The 27,079-nt window shown below is 36.8% G+C and overlaps 1 protein-coding gene across 1 annotated transcript in view; it reads right to left on the reverse strand.

The window, feature by feature from the left end:
- MAGI2 (membrane associated guanylate kinase, WW and PDZ domain containing 2) overlaps positions 1 to 27,079 on the reverse strand; it is a 1,152,561-nt gene that overhangs the window by 380,016 nt on the left and 745,466 nt on the right. The window contains exons 4-6 of the mRNA XM_036327675.1: positions 24,296 to 24,511; positions 12,728 to 12,938; positions 2,210 to 2,289 (exon numbers count right to left, since the gene is read on the reverse strand). Coding sequence (XP_036183568.1) covers positions 2,210 to 2,289; positions 12,728 to 12,938; positions 24,296 to 24,511 — 507 coding nt within the window. The remainder of the gene's footprint in view (positions 1 to 2,209; positions 2,290 to 12,727; positions 12,939 to 24,295; positions 24,512 to 27,079) is intronic.

Here is a 27,079-nt window from a genome sequence, read left to right on the forward strand (position 1 = left end):
CCTGTGGGCAAATACTCCAAGAACAGGGGCAAATCAGAGATAGATTGGGTCTTAAGAGAACTCAGCCCAATCTCATGTTGGCTCAGTTCCATATTGAATTGAGATATGCTTAGCCTTCCACGCCATTGCCCTAGCAGAATAAGGATGGATAAATCTTTGCTGGAGAAAGATATCATCTTGAGCCTCTACAAAATTTTAATATATATTTTACACACATTCCATCATTCAGGAAAATATTCTACTAACTTTGCTTGATCTGAACTGAACTGTGATACTTCTAAAGAAGCCTGTCTTAACTAGCAGGCTCAACATCAATCTATTTATATCCAACATTTTGAGCAAGAGTTTAAATCTATGTTATTTAAAGAAAAGAAAAATAAACAGAAGTAACAGTGTTACCTAAAAGCACTTCTCTTGGCAAGAAAACTTAAAATATATATTTGGAACAATAGCATTGTCATGAACTAGATGTTAGTTTCTATTGTAAAACATTCCAATAATAAAAGAAATAAAATCTAGGAATTATTTACTTTGTAGAAAATGAAAAAAAGAATAGCAATTGACCTGTTATATATCATTCTGAGCTAAAAGACTGTGTTCTGAAACTCGTTTCTCAATGACATGTGATTCACAGACACTGGCATCATATTTTAGGCATCTACCATCCTGAGAAGACAGACAAGTGCAAATGTGTGAAAAACTGATAACACTGAAATATTATAATTATGCAATATGTTATGCCTACATCTCTCCCAGGATTTTAAAATTTGACTTTAATAGGCTTTTACAATGAAAAGAGCAACTCAAAGGAACAAGACAACTGAGAAGTTCAATATGTCACCGAACTGTAAAATCATTAAATTTATTTTAATTAGTATATACTAAGGTTTTACATCTGCGGCACAAGTAAATTGTAACTCAGAGATATAATAGATCAGGTCATTTTCATTTATAACCAATCACAATTTGAAACACGTATCTTTATATTGTCAATGAGATGTAACCTAATTGTGCTCAGAAGTCCAGGCCACATAATAACTTTATGGAATTTAAGCACATATAGTTGTACCATTATATAGAAGGCAAATAGATATAGCTATGAACACACAATTATATACATAGATAGTATTTAAAAACTGGATACTTATGCATTTAAATATGTACATATAAATTGTATACTCCCATTTTTTTTTAAATTTAACTCAGAATAACTAGCCTGTGAACAGTTCCCTTATCACAAAGGAATAAATAATATTTTCTAGGTACTATTTGAGGAAGCTGGAATTGCTACTAAAACAAAAGGATTTTTTGAATTAAAGACTTTTTTTAAAAGTTGACTTAAAAATTTTTTTAAAACATTTAAATACCTCTCAACACTTTTTTTCACTTTTAATAATTTGTCAATGATAGATGCCTCTGAATAAGGCTCTAATGATTTGACCAGATAAAGGCAAATATAAATGATAAGGAGAGTATGCTATTTATCATTTTAGATAAGATATAAATACTTTTTTAACATACATTGAATATTTTAAAAATTATTAGTATCTTCAGCAACAGATTTCATCTGTGTAATTTCCTAATTTGGAAACAAGGTTTACATTCCTCTCATACTCAAAATTGCTTTAAAAAAATTCTTCACATGCACGAAAATAGTCCATTTTTAAGCAACTTCATGGGAATTGGAAAAGACTAAGGACAACCCAGCACATTCATGAAATGAATGATTTTTTTTTTCAATGTCTGATTAAAGGAAAGCGGCCATATGTATAGATCTTTATATCAGCGATTCCTTAAATACTAGCAGAACACTGTGTCTCAACCCATAAACATCAGATATTATTTATAGTTTCACAATACTGTTTCCCTACATATCATATTTAATTCCAATGAAAAGATCAGAGCCCTCAGAGAGACAAATTGCAAACAAAACGTCCTCAGTAGGTGGTGGAAAGTCAAGCCAGGAGTCAAGCAACTCACAGAGAGGACCGAGATGTGAGATCCAGCACAGCCTCCTCAGAGGGAAAAAGGAAACCACATGGCAAGGCTGAAATGCCGACTTCATTCTCTCTCCACTCTGAGCATTTAACATCACATCTTTAAAACTGTTTCAACTACATTACTGCTTCTTTAGGCGAGCCCCTCTCTTAAGAAACACAAGCATTCTCCAAGTGCGAGGCGGAAACATCATAAAAACTTAACAACCTACCATTTTCTTTGCACTCTTCTGGAGGTTTAGCCTTTTTCGCAAGTCGTGGATCCAGCCATGATGTTGTCTTTGTGTTATGGCTGAAAGGAAAAGAGATCGCTCTGAACAGACACATACTGAAAGGAATCAAGTTTATTCCCTAAGAAAAAAAAAGGGGGGGGGGGGGAGTTAGGCGAACAAAATTGCAATCGATACACTTAATTTGCTTACTGGTTCTAAGCAGCCCTGAAGGAGGTGTAAGAGTAATTGTGCAAGGCAGCTGTAAATTTGGCAACCTCAGCTCCCTGTCCTCAAAGCAGCTATTTTTATTAAAATCAACTAGAATGTTGCCAAGTTCACCTCATTGAAAATGCAGAACTCATCCAGAGCAAAAGGAATTTATTACAAATACGGGATTCTCCAGTTGGAGGAGCACAGTTCACAGACTCCGGTACTGTTTCCTGAGTTTTGCGAAAGAATTATTTCCATCTTAAACCTGCTCTTTTCATAAGGAGTTGTTTTGTTCCTCTTTAACTATAGAGCTGGCAGAGTCGGTACAAAAGTGATGCAAATTATACCATGTTCTTAGGATTCCTGCATTTTCTCAACAAGTGATTATTAATAGCAATTTCATTAACCCATATTTAGCTTCTGTTCCATGTAAATACTTCCCATCCAGCTAGGGGAATAGGGGATAAACATATCTATAATCTAATACTTCTGGAATGGGAGTTCTGAGATTTAATAAGAATTTTAATGACATTTTTGTTTTGAAAAATGTTTTTTAGAATATCTCTTGCCAGACATTTAAAAAGCAAAGAAAGTTATTCCGAGAGCAGCAGTTTTTCTCAAAGAGGTCCTGGACTCACCTGGTGTTAGAATCACCTGGTGGACTTATTAGCACTGCATATTCTGGGTTGTTATAGAACTACCAAATCAGAATCTTTGGGGATGAGTCCGTAAAATCTCCATTATTGGCAAGGTGATTCTTATGCATATTACAACTTCAGTACTGCTCAGTGGCTCATAATTGCTTGTTGGAGCTAAAAATCTTTACTGTATATAACTGTCTCAAACGATCTCATCTACCAATGGACAAATTGTCAAGGATGTGACATTTGTGAGGGCTTCAAAAAGAGAATGAGCAAAGTCACAGGTATGGGAAAGTGTCAGGTTTATACAGGGAAGCGTCAGAAGGCCAGTGAGTGAAGCATGAAAAGGAAGAGTGGAAAATAGGCTGGAAACATAAATTAGAGCCAGGTACTAGGGATAATTGAACACAGTTCTATGAAAGTCTAAATGATAATGATGATATCAATTTCATTTTGGCCCTCATTTGTGGTCATGTCAACATCATCCAGTCTTTTCCTCTGAACGAAAGGCTTGATGCCCATGAATGGAGGTTATGACTTTCCAGAGTATGAGGAGTGTAGAACTGGGTTCAGTGTTTGATGCTCCCATTTTGCCAAAAAAAAAAGTCAATAAAAAATGCTCTTTATAGACATGCCTGAGTTCAAAGTGTGCGTGCGTGCGTGCGTGCGTGCGTGTGTGTGTGTGTGTGTGTGTGTGTGTGTTGATGCCTTTGTTTTTCTGTGCTAGGAGAAATGTTGGAAGCTTGGCAAGCAAAAGAAATTTCCCTTCTCTTTACTCACACCTTCTTCCAAATCCTTCCTCCATTTCAGAGAAATGTCATTTCTAGGTTTCTAAGACATGTTCACAAAAGCAAGCACATCTGTGAATAAGTATTAAGGGACCATTACCAAGTCACTGCAGGGAGTCAAATTACCATTTCTATATCACACCACCTTGGTTCTCACAGACTGGCTCATGTAGAAGAGAACTGTGAATTTCCTACCTTTCCTGAATTTATATAAAGCATTTCATTACAGGATAAATTTTTAGGTTGAACTAGCATTAATGGTATGTCACTTTAATACATTTTGACAGATTGAGTCTCTTAGAGTTAACAGCATTTTTAGCTGATCCTCTGAAGTGATTCTGAGAGAAACGTGGGTAGTGGTTACCTCCAGTAATTGTCTTAAACTTCACATGAAGACACGGCACAGTATTTTTCAATAGTGGCTCTTACCAACCTTGCAATTTACATGCTTCTTCAATGTGTCTTACTAAGGGGACATTTTTAATGCTTTTGGGAGACAACAGACCTAGTGGCTTTCCCATTTCCTTTAAATAATATATTTTTAATGACATAAATTCCATTTGAAAATAGGGTTAAACATTGGGCAGAAAGCTGTGTACAAAATGAGACCATTGAGCAATTTTTCACAATCTGCAAACTACCTTTATTTAGATTTGAGGATGATTTTTCTTTCACTTTTTATTGCTAGAATAGAGTCAGAAGTAGGACAACAGGTGTTTTTTTGTTTGTTTGTTTGTGGTTGTTTTTTATCTACCAAAGTTGTGTGGAGCACAAATGACAGGAAGGCATGATACTAATGTTATAAAAACTTATATTTCAATACTAGTTTCTTTAACAGACATACATGCACATATCTTTGCTGTATTTTCAAAAAAAAAAAAACACCCTTTCTTTTTTCTAGCTGGGGAATGGAACAAATCTATTCTAGAAATTTTAAATCATAATAATATACTACTCTATTTTTATAGATAAAGTTAATGTGATGATTATGAAGAGTGGGAGATCAAGTGGACTAAAGTTGGTAGCTATTCAAGTTCAATCAATGTCAATTAAAAAATCCGGGTGAAAACCTTTCAAATGGTTTACCCAAAATTCTTCTGTGATGTTAAAGTGTAGGTTGAGTCTATCTGGAGGACTGGAACAAACAAGATGTGAAATTTCGTTCAACTCTGAAATTCTAGTTTAAATTCATATCAGAATGTCCCTGCAGACATGTGATAAGCTGACTTGTAATAAATCAGAAATTTGTGTATATTTTATAAGTTTAACCTTTCCAAACAGTCAAGAGAAGCAGGTTCAATTAGGACATCTTCTTTTCTGAGGAAACATCCTTGTCACATAGAAAATGCTTCACTTCCCACAAGGAAAGCAGCTGACATTGCGGCTCACCATTGCGATGTTATTCTCACTGTCTCATGAATGTCCTGATGGCTCACGTTGTCAGGGACTGCACTGGGACTGCAGGCAGCACCTTACTGTGATTGTGAGTATAGATTTTTAACTTCATTTTACAGATAGAGAAACCAAGGCTGAAAGAAGCTAGGCAACTTGCCCAAGGGTACACAGCTAGTGTGTGAACAGAAAGAGCTAGGGAAGGGAACAAAGCTCAACCACCATGAAACTGCCCTTTTCAGATGTTGACTTTAAGCTGTTTATTAAGAAACAAGACTCAGAACCTTTGACCCTGCCCCCTTTCCTGCCCAAAAAATTCAGACAGAGAAACCTGCTTCAGGAAAGAGAGACTTAGGATGTCTCCTTAGCCTCATTTGAAGTAAGTATGGTAAACAAGAAAGGTGCCTGGTAGCTAGATACCAACTGTGGCCATTTTTTCAGAGTTGCCTGCTTAAAATAACTTGCCTCTTTCTCACCCACTCTCACTTCTGAAGTATAATATTCCCTCCCCCCTTTTTTATTTGTCCAAAATGTCTCAGATACCCAATGTTGCCTTACTGTCTTTAATATTGTCATGCCTATGTGAATTCCCCATGCATGTGTGTTAAAACTTGGATTTTCCTCCTACTAATCTGTTTCTGTTACTTTATAAGCCCAGCCAGAAGAACTTGGAAGGTGGGGAAGGTATTCATATTTGCTTAGCCCTCACATTAGCAGTAAGCCCAGATATATGTGATTCCCAAGTCCAAAGTTTTTTATGATCTGAAATGAGAGGCATAATAAACCTAACATTTTGCTTTTTATACCGAGGTGCTTTATTCCACAACCTCAAAGGGTAATCAGTTCCTCTGCCAGTGGTTTAGAAACACAGACCTTTATGTCCTATTTGAGGATAGTAATCACTAAAAGGAGTTCCTGTGTGTTAAATGGCCTGTATTTAGTAGGTATTATATTAAATCGCATATGCCTAGAGATGAGAGAGAAAACACTGTGACTGAGAAACATTTTTATCCTTATGAATTCTCTACTCAAATCAAATATTCTTCATTCAAATCTGAATATTTCTCCAGAATAAAGTCTGAAAAATCCTGATTTATATAATCTATATATATATAAATATTAGTCTTAGAAGCTATACTAAATAATTAGGTTAAAATAATTCTATCAGCCCTAGCCGGCTTGGCTCAGTGGATTGAGCGTTGGCCTGTAGACTGAAGGATCCAGGTTCGATTCCGGCCAAGGACACATGCCGGGGTTGCAGGCTCAATCCCCAGTGGGGGTGTGCAGGAGGCAGCCCATCAATGATTCTCTCTCATCATTGATGTTTCTATCTCTTTCTCCTTCTCCCTTCCTCTCTGAAACCAATAAAGAAATAGATTTTTTAAAAAAATTCTATCAAATTGGCCCAGTACTTATTAAGATTAAAACTACAAATTTTCATAAGGGTCATGCTGTTACCAGAGAAATCAGTGGGTCTCATTTCCCCAACACTAGTGGGAGTGGAGTTCCTCTTGTGATATCTTGAGAAAATGAATTTTCTAAGACTTGCACGGGAGAGTGAATGGTTTTTATTAGAGTGGAATTATATTTCTTGTGTGGCAAAGTCCCATTGCCCTTAACCCAGTCCTGAAAAAGGTGCAGCGGGGGTGCAGCAGAGCCACAGTCAGGGCCAGTGTCCAGAGTGTCTGTTCCGTGGTGGAATGGGGTCCGATGTACATTGGGCTAGATCCAGCTCATCAACCTATTGTGTGGGCGAATGCAGGGGAGTGTGCTCCCTGAAACAGGAATCAGCTGCGGGGGGGCGGGGGGGCTCCTTTGTTCAGGAGCTTAAATATCAAACCTTCCCTAAACTTTCAGTGGCCACGCCTTGTTCTAGCCACTGACTTGTTCTCAGGTGTGACTGACAGATAAGCAAGTCACCCAGACCTTACTGGGCATGTGTCTGCCTGTGTCCAGTCCCTTCCCACATCAATCGTGGGGATAGGCTGGGGTAATGTTGACTGAAGCTTTCTGGCAAAGCTGTATAAATGGCATACCTATGTTACCTACGCTTTCCTTTATTATTTTCCTTTTAAATAATGACCATGTTATTATAGCAGTATCATACAACATTCAATTCTCTATTCCATTTTCCTCCCCATTTACCCTATGTTTTTCCAGTCAGGGTACATCCCGCTCATCAGTTACTTAGGTATACATAAGTGGATCCTCAAGGGTGATTCAATTCAAACCTAATGTTGAGATGTCTCCTTTCCTTTCTCTTTTCTTATACTTTCTTTTGCTCTCTCCTTTCCTACCTTTATATTGCTATCCAGATCCAAACAATGTTTTCACTACTACACAAATATTGAGTGATCTTTCATCAATCAACTGCAATTTTTAATATAATAAGAACTTTTACTATCAAATACACTAATTTCCTTTGCCCTATTTTCTCTAAAAACAGTAATAGATTTAGCACATTGCATGTAAGACATGACAAATACATTGAATTTTTAAAATCCTTCTAAAAAGCCAATTCTAAATCTCAATCTTTAATTGATAGGTGAATTGTATTTTCATCCTGGTATATACTATATCAGAATAATGATAAGAGACTGAAGTCAATATTTGACTGAATGAAGCATAATCATTTGAACGAGGTAAACAAGGTCCAGGTAAATATTTTAAAGTCTACTGAACAATTCAAGATGTGTGTGAATATTAAGGTTATAACAGTAGTACTCATATCTGTTTAAGGCCAACAATAACTTAGAGGTTATTGACTATATTTTATATAATTTAAAAAATAAAAAACTAAGTATTCTTTCTTCTCCAGTAAATTTCCCAAACACTTTGACTTCTATTTAATAAACAAAAGCTTTAAATTTGTTTATAATGGTAACTGGCGATTCATTTAAAACTTAAGAAGATACAGAAATAGCAACATAAGAAGAACCAGACTAATTGTGTATCTAATTTAGAATTTAAAAGAAAATTGAACCCTGATGAAGATTTATAAAACCATGTACCACCATGGCATTTTTCACAGATGTAATTTTCTGTGTCAAAGTCTACTTTTAAAAACCTGTTATTTAAGATGAAATAGCCTTCACTGCCATTCAAGAGTGTGGTAGTAAACAAATAGATGCTTGTTGTCCTTGTTTTTGCCAAACTGATAGCAGTCTCTTTTATGTCACTCACTAAGCAAACAAAAAAAGTAATTTAATGAGATTCCCAAAGCATGTCAATCCAGATTAACCCTCTGGCAGCTCTTCTTTATGGAACATTTAGCCTCTTGAGTAGTGAAATTCTGGCCAAGAAACTTACAAAATGATACCAATTGTAATATAAAAGTTCACTTTTATTTCAGCCAATGTTTGTTTATATATTGGAGGTGGTATGGGATAATAGCAATGGCCTTGCAGGGTGAGAGAACTTCGAGAACTTGGGAATGCTAATTTGTCCAATGGTGCCTCAGAATCTCATCTATAGAGTGGGGTTTCATTAAATACGGATAGGATGGTTCTAATATAAAATACGCAAAGTAGGCACCACAGCAAAATGGTTAAGAGCAAGGACCCTGGAGGCAGACTATGTCCCATGAAAGATACCAGTCTTGTCAGTTTTGTTGACCACTGTATTTCCTGGGTTTAAAATGGTTCCTAGCACATGGCATGTGCCCTATACACATATGCTAAATAAATGGAACCAAAGCATCCTAGCCTTGTCAATTCTTGGTTATATGACTAGGAACAAGCCACCTCTGTAAGCCTGTTTCTTAAAGTGAGAATTAAATGAGCACAATGCAAATGCTCAATATATTATCTATTGTTGTTAAGGTAACCTGAACACAGTATGAAAAAAATAGGCACTCAATATGTGGTAACTATTATTACTAATTTAAATTTATAATTAATATATACTGTATATTTTAGAAGATATCATTAATGATATGATGAGTTAACAAAACTACTGGTTTTAAATAATATTATGTACTTGAAAGTCTTTTGAAAATTGCTAAATATAAAATATTACAAATGCTTTAAAGCATGTTTGGAAGAGTGCATTCACTCACAAGTTAAAATTCTGTTATTTAAAAATACTTCCTGAGATAATCACTTTTCCCCATTAAATATCATTGTAAACGATGAAAGGAATCTCCTTTTATCATTCATCAAAGGAAGCGGTTCTTAAGAGTATGGGAAATGTTGGCCCATGTGTTCAGTATTGAGAATAACGAAGAAAATTCTCATTTTCTAAATGTATAACTCATAAAGTACTCAGACATATAAACAATTTTGCAATACTGAGTCAATTATTAACTATTTTAAGACACCATACAGAAGACAAAATAATGAAATTACTTGTTACCTTAATTCAAAACCCAATATGTATTTTTGTTGTTGTTAATCCTCACCTGAGGATATTTTTTCCATTATTTATTTATTTTTTTAGAGAGAGTGGAAGGGGGAGGAACAGAGAGAGAGGGAGAGTGAGAGTGAAACATAGATGTGAGAGATACATTGATCGGCTGCCTTCTTCACGCCCCCTACTGGGGATCGAGCCCTCACAACTCCGGCATGTGCCCTGATGGGAAATCAAACTGTGACCTCCTGCTTCATAAGTTGATGCTCAACTACTGAGCAGCACTGGCTGGGTGTGAGCTGCAAACTTTTACATTGCAAATAGTATTTGTTTAAAAGTTTCTGGGACACATCATGGTTTGGTCCCTCAGAAAGCCCTATTGCCCTACCAAGCTCCCTGTCTTGCTCTACCACATAGTTCCAAGGAGCTATCATAGTATAGACTTTACTCACAGAAGAACTCATTGTGACGTCAATAGCAAACGTACTCACAGATCAAGGACAGTGGGCTGAAATGCTGATTTTGTCAAATGTCGTTAGGAAGGGAAGGGGCATTCCAGAGCAAAGAGTGGAAGTGGTCATGAGAAAATCAGAGACCCCTCAGGGAAAAGTAAAGCAGAATGAAATGTAGGCAGAGAGAAAGGAAGCTGCAGGGCAGGTCGTGATGGTGTAGAAATGAGGGACCAGATGATTGAATCACTGATCCCTCCCTGCTCTGTGGTACATGAGCTCATCACACTGATCCTTGAGATTCACTGCAAACTTTTTGAAGGAAGGAAAGATGAAGCTCAAGCTGGTCCAGGATGAAGGGTGGGGTGGTGATGCCTCCATTCTGTGTAATAACCTCGTCAAGCTTGCCACTTGCTCCTGCCAACTACATTGGTCCCTTCCCATCACATTCACTTCAGTCTCTGCTCCAGGCTTCTGCATTCTCCCCCAGCACCAGCTTTCGCACCACAGATAAAATTGTCTCTTTCTTTTGTCTTAATTTTCCAACTCAACCTATTTCTGCCCTAATACCCACTCACCCTTCCCTGCAGCAACACAGAGAGGATAAATAAACAAACAAAACCCTCTGCGTGTCTCTCAAAAACACCCTTGATCCAGCTAAATGAAAACTAAGCAATTGTTTCAAAGGATTCACCAACTAGGACCTACTTTCCTAGTAGGTTAAGGGACTTCTCATTATTTGTAATATATCCAGGGACTGGGTCTTTGTAATAACAGTTTTTATATGTGATATGTCCAAGTTTTCCAGGATATGTTATTGCACCTTTTATCTATGTATGATGCCTTCTTTTACAGCTTAAGTCTATGCTAAGCATATCCTTCGCTGAATAGCATTACACACTCAGAAATTGTTTATTAATACTTTATAACTATTCATCTTTCTACCCCAACTTGACAATAACTTTGAGAGCAAAACTAAATGTTTTTGTCTTTGAATTCTGACACTAGATGACTGACTAGGATATTAACAGGATAATTTTGATAGATTCTCCCAAGCCCTGACAAAGTCTCATCGTTTACTATATACCATTGGCACAACATCTGTCATCCAAAATCCCCTTCTCCATAATCTCCACACCTCATACTACTAAAAAAAAGTTTATTCATAACCCCCAAAAGGAAGGTTTTTATAACTGCTTTACTGGAAACATTTAAAGAAAGTGTTCTTCAATCGACTTGCCATGTTGGTTTTCTTTTACAGAGCCTTACTCCCCCTGTATCCCATAATAAAATGTATATAACATCAGTCTCCTTGTTCTGAACATAAATGTGTGACCTCACTTCTAGGGTTATATTTTGACTTCTGATCTACAATGCCTCCATACTTACCAATAAAAATTTATGTTTTCAAATATAAATACTTTCGTACATTTAAAAAGTTCTATATGACTTTCTCTTTTCTAATTAATTTATAAAAGATATCTTTGGGTTATTAAAGATAGCCAAAAACTAATGTAAGGCATTCTTAATTTTGTAAAACTTACAAGATTTGTCAAAAGGAGAATGAGAGTAATTCATTTTCCCCCAAACACTGCATTTCTCATCCATATTGGAGTCAAGCAGAGCGCTAAGTAATTACCTGATTATGTATTCCCTTGGCTGCATGTATCAAAGTTTCCGCCTTCACGTGAGAATTAAATATTGGCATGTGGTAACATTTCAATTTCACAATTGAGTTCTGCCTATGGAGATCTAAGTCTCAAATCACTCCAGGTTGGGAAAAGGAATCCAATTTTAATATTTTTCTTGAATAATCAGAGTTTACATATTTTTATCCACTGTCAGCACTGAAAACTTCAATTTATATTATTTTTTTCTTTTTGAGGCTTATACAACTTTGAGGGAATAAAGGTGGTTGCTTAATTAAATTATTTGTTTTTATTCTTTCTAGTGAACATTGTGATTATCTTATACACAACAATTTAATTTTGTACTAAGAGCTTCAACTTAGTAGTTCATTTAAAAAAAGTTGTCCTATTTCTAGAAGATAAAAGAAAAGTTTGACAGTATTAATAAAGTATATTAAAAATTTCAATTTGGAAAAAGAAGTCCCAAAAGAAAGAAAATATTAGTTTGGGTAAATATCATCAGGAAGTTCAGGATTAGCACTTTAGTTTCCTTGGCAAGTCATAAAAGTGGTAAGCAAGAAATACAATGGATTTAAAAAAAAAAAAATATGATGAACTCTAGAAAAACAAATGCTTTTATCGATACCTGACTTCAGGGTCAAATGCTTAAAATATTTTCTTTTATGACCAGCAAGCATTTTGCCCTAAATAGTTATATCCTGTTAAATCACTGAAGATGATGGTGAAAGTTTCCAGCAATCTGACAAAATGTGGGATTATCTTATTTGATTTGAACTACATGAGCCTCTTGGAAGAACAGAGTAAGCATTTCCCCCGTTACTGCAACAGGTTTTATAGTGAAGTTGTTAACTATATGCTTTGATTTATAGCTGTAATTTAGGATCCTTAACTGTATGAAGGCACTCTCCCATTGTTTTCTAACAAAGAACTAATGCCAGAGACAATAAAACTCATTATTTTATTTTCACTACATCTCCGTTCTCTATATGATTTATATACTATGATCTTTTTGGCAATGTTCAAAGAAAGGGGTGAAACTCACTCAATGAAGTAGACTTCACCCTTCTCTGTGTAGGCCATTTCCCAGTTGTCAGGCAGTGGGTCTGATTCCTCATTCTCTTCAGGTTTAGTTGGTTTTGCATCATCCATCTGCTCCTTCAGCTCCTCGGGCTGACTGTACACTGGTGCAGGATAAGGCTGGGAGGGTGTCTCCCCTGAGGCACCTGCACTCTTGTCTTCATGTTCACTGGATTCTACAAGAGAACAAGAGCATGCGGTTAGCCACTCCAGCCACAGTGCCGTCTAGGTGAGCGTGCAGTATGCTGCACCGGGAAACAAGCCCTGCGAAGGCTAACAGGAAAGCATAATTATAACCAGCTCTGAAAATGATCACTAGGCCTATTTGAGTCCCCTTGCATGCATCATTCTCTTCCATCCTTCAACTATTTGTTGCTGATCACTGAACTGGAGGACCATCATCTCATGACACAGGTGTTTTAGGCAGAATAACGACCCTCTGAGAATGTCCATGTCCTACCTCTTGGGCCATGTGAGTGCTACCTTACGTGGCAAAAGAGGATTTGCGGATCTGGTCAAAATAAGGATTTAATTTGAGATTGAGAGATTGATTATTCAGACAGGCTCACTGTAATCACGAGGATTTTTTTTTAAAGTGTAGGAGGTAGCCCTGGCCTGGTAGCTCAGTTGGTCAAAGCATCATCTTGATACACCAAGGTTGAGAGTTCAATCCCTGGTCACTGCACATACAAGAATCAACCAATGAATGCATTAATAAGTGCAACAACAAATCAGTTTTTCTCCATCACTCTTCCTTCCTTTCTCTCTACCTCTTTCCCTTTCTCTCTCTCTAAAATCAATTTTTAAAAAAAGAGCAAAAGAGGAAGGCAGAATAGGAGGCAGGTGTGACTACTAAAGAATGACCAAACTGATACACTGTTGTAGGCTTTAGAGAAAGAAGAAGGGAACCAACTACAAGTCAAGAAGTCTAAATGCCCTCAGAAGCTGGCAGGACAAGGGAATGGATTCTCCCCTAGGCCTCCAGAAAGGAACGCAGGGACTGACAGCCATTTAATTGAAAGAGAGTTAAATGTATGTATTTTTGCATTCATTCCAGTTCACACAATTCTATAGCTGCGGCCCAGTCTAAGGTTTGGATATTATAATATATATAGTAGCCATGCCATTTGCTTACATGTTTTTTGCCCTCGCAGTATCACAGTGATTTTGGATGCAAATCTAAGGATACATCAGAATGCCATGGTTTGAATGTCCCTTCCTGGTTTCATTAAAAAATAATCGGAAACCAAGATAAAACCATTTCAAGAAGAAGAATGCCTATTTTATGCCTTATCCATACTTTCATTTGACATGGTTGAGGCATATAGTTGATATTCAGCTTTCTGTAATTGCCATCCTTTGAAATGAGGAAGAATAATATTTTGAAGCTAGATAGAAAATGTTAATTTTATTTCTTTGAACGGTCATAACGTTTAAAATTTTAAAATTTGTTTTAGCCCATGAGAGAGCTCTGATTTATATTTCTGACTATATGACAAATTTTAATAAATCTAATAATTTCTTCTATCTTTATATTACTTCTTTGAAAATAAACATTCACTAGAGAACATTTAATGGGGACTAAAGATTGAGGAACATATTATAGTTGATGAAAAAAAGAATACAAATAATTTGAGATTAATAGAAATTCTTTTTATTTTTGTTTAGCAATTCTCAGATAGCAGCAAACACACTCCACAGAAATGACACATGATTGCTAAGGCTGGTGTCAGAGTGCCTGGGTTTAATCTGCCTTTCACAGTATGATACTGAGCAAGCTATTGAATCACTCTGTGCATTCGTCAATTTCCTTAACTGTATGATGGGCCTAAAAACATTACTTACCTATAAAACTTTGACATGTATATAAATTGCTCAGAATAGTAAACTACTGAAACATAGTAGATGTTTAGTAAATTTCATATATTATTATCAGGACTTCTACTACTTAGAACACTAAATAAATTGCACAGATAAATCAGTCGAGCAACCTAAATGGTCTCTTCCTATGGTGATAGAATGGTCCCATCTGTGATATTTGTAGCCAAATTGGATCTCATCTATTGAGGGGGCTAGCCAAGAAAATGCGAATTACTAAGAAACAATAGTCAGTACCTCAAAATTATTTTTTTGTCTTTATGGAAAACACACACTTTTTGATATTGTTTTCTGAAAATAATGCAATTGCAAAAAAAAAAAAGATACACCCAAAACTGACATTTTCTCTTTACCAGGTGTTTGCATGAATTGAGTTTTTCTCCTTCAATTAAGACATGCTGTGGAGTTAAGTGACTTAAAGGAGAAAAAATAATCCTCAGAAACCACACATTTTTTTCCAAGTTCTGTATTATTTCCTATAGAGTTTCACATTTGATTTGACTGGGCGCCAGGAGCTCCTACTGAACTATAAACTTGTTATCACCTGATTTAAAGAAGAATCAGAGTCTTATCTTCCCAATTTTATGTTAGTCAAAAACTTAGTTTCCTCATATATCCTCAGGGCAACCTTCACTTTCAAGTCGGCTTGTAGCAGATAGCTCCACACTTACCCTCCATGCTGGTGGAAATGGTGGGGCTTAAAGATGCCCCTTGCTTTCTTGCAAATTCAGCAAAATCATTAAAAAGCATGTTAGTTATATTGATCCAAGTATAACTGCATTGTGGGGTGGAGGGGCAGACAGACGGTCTGAGCATGCTGTTCATGTCACTGCTAGAAGCTGGAATTCTTAGAATTGGAAACACAGGCTCGTGTTAAAGGAACACTTCCGGGTAGATTCTTGCACCAGAGAAAAATATGATCGTAATTGATTTTTTGTTATGACCAGACTATTGAGTATATCCTATAATGAAAAGTGGAGGACATGCTGTCTTCAGAAAGAGAACAGTCATGTGGTGGCTGCTTGCATGCTATGTAACCATTTAAGTGAAAGTAGCCAGGACTGTAGCTTATTGCTTAAAGTGTGCTATTATCAATTTCCCTTGCTTTTCCTAAACCTTCTAAAATGAGAAGTGGAATTATACTGTGAGTGCTAAAATGTTTTCACATTGAATGATTAGTGAATTTTTGCTCATCATTAAAAAAATGATTACTTTTTTTTAATGTAGTAAAACATGCAAATGGGCCAAATTCAAAAGTACAGAGGAAATAAGCGTTAGTAGGTTTCCTTCCTGTTCTTACTCCCAGTGCTCCAGCAATGCAGGTAGCAAAGATGATTATTTTTTCTGCTCCTTCAGAGATGTTTGTATGTACATTGATTACTTTTAGTTGGTGTTTTCTGACTCCTTAGTTCTCTTATAGTGTTTCTAAGTTTTAAAATAATGCATTATAAATTTTTTATATGTTATGAGATTAAAGAGGGGTAGTCCTTAAACATTATTGGTGCACAACATTCATGCACGGGGGTTGGGGGGAGTGAAGAGAGGGTGGAGGTATCCCTTCAGCCAGGCCTGTGCCCTTTAGCAGTCCAGGAGCCCTCGGGGGATGTCCAGAGTGCTGCTGCAGAGGCAGGAGAGGCTCCCACCACTACCAACGCTGCTGTGCTCACCAGTCATCAGCCGGGCTGTGGCTGAGCACCTACCCCTGGTGGTCAGTGTGCATCATAGCAACCGGTTGTTTTGCTGTTTGGTCAATTTGCATATTACCCTTCTATTATATAGGATTTTTTTCTGAGATGCTAAAAAATACTTTTATTATTTGAGGCCATGAAAGAAACGCAAGTCAAGAATAAAATATTAGAATTAGGTATAATTAGAGTAATGACTTTTGAGATGATATATCAATTGAGGAAAGAAATTCCTAATCCTGTAAAGAAATTACTTTTTATCTGTCATATTTGTAACATAATTGGATCTCATCTATTGAGTGGGCTAGCCAAGAAAATGTAATTTACTAAGAAATAATGGTCAATACCTCAAAATTATTTTTTATCTTTATAAAAAAACCACGATTGGTTACAAGCTACATGGAACACTAAAGGAACACTAAAAGACTGCAAGATGAAAAAATCCCAAGATATAAAAAAATTGAATTGGAAAGAATCACTGGAAAAATGAGTAGAGGGAATTATTTCCCATTAACAGGGGAGAAGCACTGCCTTAATTAGTATATATTCTTCTTCCTGCAATATTTAACTTTTTAAACATTTTAATAAAAGTAGACTGAAATAGGGCAATGAAATGAATCCTCACAGCTTTGAAACTGTACATGCTGCATAATTTTTATAATGTAATGAATTCTGAAGGTGTTTGTCATATAGAAACAAGTTCCTCAAGTCCTCAACTAACTTTGGGGTGAAAGAAACCGATATAGCATTGAACACATTCAAAGACCAAAGCAAGATATGAAATGAACTATAGGACATGCATGGATAATATTTTTTAGGTCTTGCTTTCAAAATTCTGAAAAACATTAAGAGACTACACTATATGAAACATAACATCATCTTTTGAAATCCTAGGAACATCAAAGGGGCTGAAAGAGAAAAGGAAGAAGACTTAAAAATCTTGATTTCAATAACTCAAATGCTATTCTTTGGGGCCAAACTGGAATCTAGGTATTTGCTGATGAGAGCAAGAAGTCAATTAGGAGGAAAGAGATAAGGGCGCTACTCCCAAAGATGGAGCGCTGTGGCAGGAATGAGGCGCAGACAGACCTTATTGAAAGACCTTCCCTCTTCAGGGGCGAAGGCCAGCCAGAAATAAGTAGAGCAATGAGACTTCACCCTGAAATTATAATCACGTCTATGAGGAGAAATAATAGGTAAGAAAATAGAACACCAAGTGAAAATCAGACCCAGAGAGAATGGATGACTATAATTAGAAATAAGCTGAGACTCAACTAGTCCACCGGCTTTCTGTAAGTGCTGCTCAAGCCTGAATGCCACCCCGGTTGTCCTTGTTCCACATCCCTCGATCACGTATCAAGTCCTCTCTCACACATCATCTGAACCCTCAGAGAAGCAGAAAAACATTCCCCAACGGCTGAGTGCAAGATCCCGAACACGCTGAATCAGTTTGGAAGGCAAGAAGGGGTTCAAATAATGCATAGCTTTCAGTTTAATTGCAAAGTGAGTCTGCCTTGATTTAACGTGACACACCTGAAACTAGTAGTGATTTCATCCCCCACTTCCCAATGGTGTAGTTACAGTTACTACTATCGTTCACACCCACAAATTCCAACATGATTATCTTGTTACTTTATAATCACACCTAGGTAATAAGAACCTTTTATGATTACAGTTGTTTTAACTTGCAAATAATTATTTTAAGAAATGATAGAATGTCTCCCATTTAAAAATGGAGTGTCTAATTTACAATAGCCCCAGAAATTTGCCTCTCCAGTGGGGAGATAAAACCCAGTACTGTGTCTGGGAATAAGATCATAAAAGTAAGCCTCCTAAAAAAAAAAAAAAAAGAAAAAAAAAGCATATAAATCTGAGTGGATACACACATCACAGTCTCTGTGAACCCACAGGAAAATAAGCAGGGGATGGGCGTTGGGGTGGCTTCAGAGTGGGCTATTATTCGCAGGAAAACAGCGAGATTCACCACGGAGGGCATAATTCTTTTGACAGTGACAGGCCCTCATTCACAGAAGCAGGACTGATGGTGCGTGCACAGTCAGCGTGCCAAGCAGCACAGGACCTGGAGGCAGGACCCTAATGGTGAACTGAGATCATGGCTGAGGACACTCGGTGATCACATAAGGGACACTCTGTTTGCTCTCTGGGAGATGCAGTTCATTTGCACTAATTGCAGGCTTGGGGGCCTGGAGAAGGCAGCTCTGTGTACACATACTGTATTCCCTTTGTTGGAGAAGGTAGCTCTCACGGGCCCTGTTCCTCCTGGCATTGTGTGTGTGTGTGTATTAACAGAGAGATTTAGCTGCCTTTAAAATATATGTGCATTTCTAATTCTTTGCACTAGGCGTACTAATAGCTTGGTGAGGGGAAGCTACAGTATAATAGTGAATTACTTTCCGGAAAAGTTTAGCAGATAATTCATGAGATAAAAGGAATCCGAGAAAGCTTAACCCAATTCTTGTGGTTTACAGGATTTGCTTTCCTTCACAAAGTTCAATTTTATAAAAAAAATTTCTACTTATCTATTAACCATCTATCTATTCTTTGTATTTTCACAGTTAGAGAGATTGGATAAGTCTTACCTATAAGACCATATTTTAAAATATATACTTCTGCATAATTTTTTTTTCATTTTCAAATAACTTTTGAAGAAATGTAAGATCAGGAAACTCATGTTTTGAACTTAGAAACACCGCATGTTGAAGATATGGAATAGTGTAACATGAATGTGAAATGCATCGAATCATGTTAATATAGTAAAACTTTGACATTCTCTAGAGGTATGGTTAACTAAAAGATAAAGATTTTGCATAAGCAATGGACACAGACAATAGTGTGGTGAAGGCCTGGGGTGTGGCAGGGACTGGGAGGAGAAGGGAGTTGGGGAGAGGAGGGAGAGGGAGGAAACTGGGAGACACCTGTAATACTGTCAAAAGAAGTAGAGTGTTCCTTGTCCTAACAATGATTACAGAATGTCTGGAGATGCCAGACACACACATTATGAAAAGTTACTGCAAGTATTAGGATAGTCAGTACCTTCCAAATGAATGTGAAGCATAAACTGTACTGCAATAATTCAGAGATAAACAGTGTCAACTTTTCATGATGGGAGTCAACAAATGATTTATAGGGAATATAAAATTTTTTTATTGAGTTTGAAAAAAAGAGCAAGGTTCAAATAGGAGGAGATAAAGGCCCTATCAGGCAGGTGAAGGTATTTTATGGGAATGGAACATAGAGAAGAGGGCTGGGAGTGATAGGAACGAAAACTAAGAGAAACGTTGTAGTCAAATGCGGGAGGCCCTGAATGGCTGTCCCAAAACATGAAGCAGCAGAAAAAGAAGTTTGAGGATAGTTACATGGTCAAGTGCAGGTTCAACAATCTTTGATCGAGGAATAACAGGTAATTTGATGGAAATGGAGCCTGGAGGGATGTGGGTCAATTAGGAGACTGTGCTGCACAAAGGAGATAAGAACCAGGATGGGGCAGTGAAATTTGGAAGGAAGAGAAGAAAGCTAAAGAACTAGTGATCTTTCATACTCAATAATATATATCAAGCCAGGGGGGAAGAAGAATCAAAGGTAACTCTCAGCACCCAGCCGGCATGGCTCGGTGGTTGAGCGTTAACTTATGAATCAAGGAGGTCACCGTTAGATTCCCAGGCAGGGCATATGCCTGAATTGCAGGTTCGATCCCCAGTGTGGGGCATGCAGGAGGTGGCCAATCAATGATTCTCTCATCATTGACATTTCTCTCTCTCTCTCTCTCCCTCTCCCTTCCACTCTGAAATCAATACAAACGGGTTGTTGTTGTTGTTGTTGTTTTTTAAGATAACTCTCAGCTATCTGGGTAAAAAGAAGAATGAGAGGAATTAGGTAAAGGATTTTGTGAGTTGGTTTGCTTGTTGAGTTTAAGTGGAATATTGCATTTAAGTTGAAGAAAGGCTTAGGTGGGGCAGTTCAGTGAGTAGTGGTTAGAAATATGGCCCTGGATCATAAGAGACAAGCGCAGGCTGCAGGTAAATCTATTTGAAGCCATGGGGCTGGATGTCACCTCTAACAAGATAAAGATGTCTAAATATAGGTGAGGTTAATATCAAGAGAAGGTTTTCTAGGCATATGAATTTTAACCACCAGCTTACAGACAGATTCTCTATGAGGTTGTAGTATATATCATCCTCGCAAGCATCAGATCTAACACCACTGCCAAGAACCCAGTGAAGGATGAATATAATGGAATACAATGTAGATGAAATACACTGAGCGGCACAATCATGATTCACCTTACGGAGGCCAGGAGCCACTCTGCCCTGAGCATGGTTAACAGCCCAGGATAGGTTCAGGTATTTGGGGTCCAGATCCCAAGCTTGCCACTAAATGAACTATTACCCTAGTAAAGCACCTTCAGCTAAATTTCAGCATCTCATTCATTAAGTAAATACTATGATTATGGGATTAGAGATCATATATATCAGAGAGAGAAACATTTCTGATTTGAGATACTGAAAGATCATTATATGTCTTTTCTGGGTGATAGGAGCTAAGTCCATGTGTCTGGTTAATTTTGACAGGAGAAAGCTAGCATAAAATGAGTACTCACATACTTTATGTGAGTTTTCATTGAAAATGTTCATAGTAGAACTTCATGAAGATATTACATATTTAAAAGTCGTCACTGACTTTACATAGAAATGTTACGAGAGAAAAAGAAATATGTAGTTCTAGCAATAAACTACAGTTCAGAGGAGAAATAATGACTAAAATGTGTAATAGAGGTAAATTGAGGACTCCTCTAAATCCTTTATTTACATAAAGAAAAGAGGTGGGTTTTTTTGTAAACCAAATAAAGAGTTAAATATTGGTAGGTTTGATGGTTATATACATACATATATTATGAAAATTAGGAATTTTTAATATCTACAGAGGGAAATAAGTTCACTTATACATGATTTGGTAGCTAGAAATTTATAATGCCACTTTTAAAGATGTGTTTACTATTGCTCGAAAACATATTTGTGCTTCTATTTCGTGATATAAGTTTCAGGATAGCATAGAAACTAAGAACATGGGTTCTGGATTCAAATTCCCTACATATAAATTACAGTTATTGAGCAAATTATTTAACTATAGTGCACCTCAGTGTCCTAATCTGTAAAACTGTACCTAGCGAATAGAACTGTTAGGAGAATTAAATGAACTTATACGTACAATGAGGTTAGGGAGTTCTTGGGACATAGTAAGCATCCATATGTTAATTTTTATATTACCATTATTAGAAAATATATAATGAAATATAATTGCCTTAGTAAGCTTTTCTCAATCTTCAAATGTGCCTCATTCATTACACTACTTATACTCTTGAATTGATGTCTGATATTAATTGCTATTATAGGCTCTTAGTTGATATATGGCACTGTTAACTAAGATTTACCAGTAAGCAACAGTTTTCTCAATATTGTTTGACATGCACTGTACTTGGTGAATGTGTAAGGGAATAAAACAGAGGCAGGGCAGAGACCCTGTCTAGGAAAAATATGCGATAAGGCTCGAAAGGTGCAGAGTTGAGTGAACGTATCTGAGGGAAGGATAAAGGAAACCCTGAAATTGACACTGAATAAACATAAAGAAAAACAAAGACATTTCAAAGATGGGAGTTATCAATAGATTTCAAATAAGGGACAATGGACCAATATTCTGGTTTGGGTCTGTTTCCTCCATCTTTGAATACTGGGTGAAGAGCTACGTAATTTACACCTGTGTCAGCTCCCAAAACGGGAAAGAAAAAGACATATAAAGGCCACCTGTTCATCCGGGCTCTCAGAGCCAATGCTGTGGCATCTATTGATTATCCAGAAATCTCAGAGTTGTCCTAGACAGTTCTCTCCCATCTTCAGGCCCAGAGGTTCAGAGACAATCATGCAGCTAGGGCTGATCAAGAAGAGTTTAGACCAGTTTATTTTTCTTGGGGCCCTTAAAGAGTTCCTAGCCATAAGAAAACCCCATTCCTCATGTCTAAGGTATGAATAGAAGGGAATGGTGCAGTCTAGATTCACTATGCCTCCCAATTAAATAAATTCCTAGTTTAGAAATCTGTAGATGAAGAATATTTCATTTGATTTGCCTTATACATAGTAGAAATGAACAAAAACCAATGATTTAAGACTAACTAAGATAATATATTTTATTTAATTATTAGGTGTTAACCAGTAAGAAATTCTGTAATGGCTCTTTAACCCCCAACTTCCTTTTTGTGTGATTACTGCTTCTTCTCAACTGAGTTGTGTTTCTTTCATCAAAGATCAGCTTATAAAACTGTGTACTATAACCTAATTTAAATCTATTACATGATTAAAAGTATTTTGACAAAGGTATTTCAGAATTTTAAAAAAAGAGAATGTATGTAATTTCTTGAAAATTACTAGATCAGTTAATAATGAATATATCATAGTATGCACTTCCAATAATCTTTAGCATTTGTAAATGACTACTAGGCTAAGAGATTAAGTTGTTAATCAGTATATTAATGAACGAGGTTATACTTCTCTGAATAATGAAGATGAAACCACTTTTTAAGGTTTTATACTTTGATTGGCACAAATTAGGTTTTGGTCTCCTTATGTTCAATGAACATTTTATAAGTACTATGAACAAAGGAAGGTAAAAAATAAGCTTATGAAACTTTTCTTTGATAAAAATTATTGCGCATGAAAATTCAAATACTATGTCACTATACCATAAAAGCAGTAAAATTATAAATGAAAATACAGACATCAAAGTAGTGGTAGGAGATATCTTAAGAATAATATGTATGCAAGGTGAATGTATTAACATTTTTTCAAATGGTTTAACTTAGCCCTTAGGTTTTCAATGCCCACCGAATGTCATTATTTAAAAAAGCAAATAGCCTGGCTGGCATGGCCCAGTGGTTGAGTGTCAGCCTATGAGCTAGGAGGTCACGGTTCGATTTCCAGTCAGTGCACATGCCTGGGTTGCAGGCTCAATCCCCAGTGAGGGGCATGCAGGAGGCAGCTGATCAATGGTTCGTCTCATCACTGATATTTCTCTCTCACTCTCTCCCTTCCTCTCTAAAATCAATAAATTATATTTTAAAACTAAATAAATCAAACAAAACTTTGGAAACTTACTCCAAATTAAGAGACTAAGAAAATGCCATAGTTTTTTGTTGTTAACATTTAATTATCAATAATATTATGAAAGAAATATTTTACAAATAAAAATTTGGCACTCTATTAGTAATAAGTATAAGAAAATAGCAAATCCATACCTTTTACAAACATACTTCATATCTATCTAATATTCTTTATATATGTGATATGATCATAAATTAAAGACATAACAAGTCTTCTTTATTCAAGGGTAGGTACCTTCAAAATGTCAATGTATAAAAATGCATTCTTCTATATTGTCAGATTGGGTAATAAGGATGGGCAGATAAATATATGGCATTATATAGCTACAGTCACTTTGAGGACTGTATTCATTGAAATTGTTAACTAAATCACATGACACTACCTTTATCTATAGATCTGCATGTATAGTAAGGTTTCTAAGGATAGATTTTTATCTACTGTAATTAACAAAGACCTCAGAACTTTATGCAATCATATTCGTGACTTATAACACCTTTTAAGAGGCTTAAACTATTCAATATATTGCCATTAATATTGTAAAAGTGAAACAAAAAACAAAGGAAGTTATGAATTGCTTGATATGTCAAAATTAAAACTAACAAATCAGATACAAGAATCATGTCCTTTTCATTTCATATAATTTCTCCCTGAAGATAACTGTAAATACACATCTGTACATATATATGGTGAATATATATATACAGATATATACATACATATATATTTGAACATACAGATATCATACATATTTAGTGACATCTGAAAAAGCAGACGAACCTATGGCAACTGTAAATGACTAACCTGGTGTTACTACTACTCCATTTCCATTGACCACAGGCCTCTCCTCCTCTTCCTCCTCAGGAGGCTCTATACTGGCTTTCTCCATGTTGCTCACTGATTTATTCCTCTTCCGTTTTCCTTCAGCACTTGCCGTGGCTCCCGGAAGTATCTGGTCTGTTACATTTAATAGTAATGGTGCTGGTTCTGCTGGAGGCTTGGGGGTACCGTAGTAATTGTCTGCAAAGGGCACCAAAACATTATGGAGTTAAACATTTTTCTCTACCATATACATAACTTGTGAAGAATGATACATTTGGATCCTATTTTATACACATGTATGTTTTTTTATACATACACGCTCATCTATATAGTTTTTATCTTTTTTTGATCTTTATTTGTTGCTCCTATTAAGCTTTAGTGCTTTACATGGATCTCTCTTCATTCTCACCTTTGTGCCAAACCAAAATAGAATCTTATTATTGGTCTCAAATGGTACAGCATAATTTCAAAATTATTTAGAAATTTTTTATAACAGGACTTGATTAAAATCTTTTTAAAAATAGTGATGTCGCCGAAACCAGGTTGGCTCAGTGGATAGAGCATCGGCCTGCGGACTGAAAGGTCCCAGGTTCGATTCCGGTCAAGGGCATGTACCTGGGTTGTGGGCATATCCCCAGTAGGAGATGTGCAGGAGGCAGCTGATCGATGTTTCTCTCTCATCGATGTTTCTAACTCTCTATCTCTCTCCCTTCCTCTCTGTAAAAAATCAATAAAATATATTTAAAAAAAAATAAAAAATAAAATAAAAAATAAAAATAGTGATGTCTGCCGGCCAGAGGGGCTCAGTTAGCTGAGTGTCATCCTGCACACCAAACGGTTGCCGGTTCAGTTCCCAGCCAGGGCTCATCCCTGGTTGTGGTATGCACAGAAGGCAGGGGATCGATGTTACTCTCTCATACTGATGTTCCTCTTTCTTTCTTTTCCTTGAGTGAGGATTTTTTTAAAAAGTTAAATAAATAAATAAGTCTGAATAAAGGTATAGATATATTTTATTTTTTAGCAAATCTCACAACATTCTGATAAGGCAGAGCCCACGGCGCTCTTCTCGAGCTTTAGGAGAGCTCTGGCTGTTGTCCTTGATGTGCCCAGCACCCTTCTCGGAGCTGTATCTACAGGCCAGTTCAGTGGTTTCCGTGGCTGCTGCAGTGGGCATGCTGCTCTCATCATTCTTCAGATTTTCCACAGCTTCATGATTGCAGCCATGAAATCATTTGTTTCTCCCATTAATCTAAGAGACTTCTTGAAGAAGGAGACTACTTCTTATTTCTCTCTGTAACAAAAGTCTGGCACATAGTAGGCATAGAATAAATGCGTACTAAGTGAACATTTTTATATATTTAAGAAATTGCTTTATTTAAAATTGTCTAAGATTTTGATTGGTAAAGAATGTAGTGGTGTGTGTGTGTTTTAATGTTATTCTTGTATCAACTTCAAACTCACATTGGAGTTTTAGTTAATTAATTGAATAAATTTTTCATGCATCTGTTTACTCATTCATTAAAATATTTATTCAGCAGTATATACCCAGGCACTCTGGTTATGTTGGAGAGAAAATGAAATGATGAATATAATATAACCCTTGTCTTATAGAGGCTCAAAGTTCTGGTGTGGAGCACAAGCACACTGGACATCAAGCAGATAAGCCTTAAAAAAGGACATAGGACTGAGCACTGCAATCAAAAAGGCACAGAGGAGGAGGCAGCCCTTCTGCAGAGAGCACTGAAGACAACTGGGAACACTGTGCTGAGACAGAAACAACACTTAACCAGAAGGCATGAGTTCTAGACTTGGCTTTTCTACACAACTACGATTCAAGCAAGTGACTTAACCTGAGTAAACCTCAATTTCGTTATGAATTGAACACTTGTTATAATCACCAGTGTTTTGGGTTGCAAAGAACCAGAACCTACTCTAGTTAAAGTAAAATAAAAGGGAGGTACTGAAAGATACGAGATGGCTAGTTGAGGGAAGAGGCTGAAAAGCCTTGGGGGAAATGGGCAGAAACAAAGCAGTCCAGCTGGGACACCCAAATGGCCTCTGCTGGCCCTGGACTCTGAAACACCCCTGGTCCCACAGCCAGGGGTAGAGCCTCGGTGGGAATGAAGCCCAAGCTCTTCTCAGGAACTCTAATTGGCTCATTTTCGGGAAAACTCTCAGGGGGTCTCTCAGTGGCTGAGCCTCAGTCACGCAGGAGCCCTTGAGCTGCCAAGTTAGGGCAAGACAGTGGCTGCTCTCCTTTGATTTAGGAAGATGGAGGCGGAGCCCTACCCGCCATCCATTTCACCTCAGGACTCTCCCCAAGAAGAAGGGTGTGGGGATGCTATGCAAGCAGAAGAGACAAACGTCCATCATACTCCTCACCGGGTTGCTGTGAAGATGAATGTATGAGGACGAATGTATCAATTAAAACTGCAGTGGTTTTAACGGCCGTGTGAACCTCATGCTGGCACAAAGTCAGCTCATATTCACGAGGCTGGCTGTGCCACTCATACTGTTGCTCGTTTTCATAGATAGTCGCAGTTGTAGAATAGTACAAGGGAAAAAAATAGTATTACCATGTAAAGCGATTCTTATACATATAGAACTTTTATAAAGTGAATGATATACATTTTGCTAAAGGTTACTTTCTAATTTGATTTAGAGCATTTAAAATGAATCAGGCGCTTAAGTATAATGAACAAATTTTGAGCCAACAAAAACTGCTAGTTTCTCCCTAGAAGTCTGTTATTGTATTTCAGCATCCGT

Source organism: Myotis myotis, unplaced genomic scaffold, assembly GCF_014108235.1.
Source record: "Myotis myotis isolate mMyoMyo1 unplaced genomic scaffold, mMyoMyo1.p scaffold_m19_p_11, whole genome shotgun sequence".
In the NCBI taxonomy this organism is placed as follows: domain Eukaryota; kingdom Metazoa; phylum Chordata; class Mammalia; order Chiroptera; family Vespertilionidae; genus Myotis; species Myotis myotis.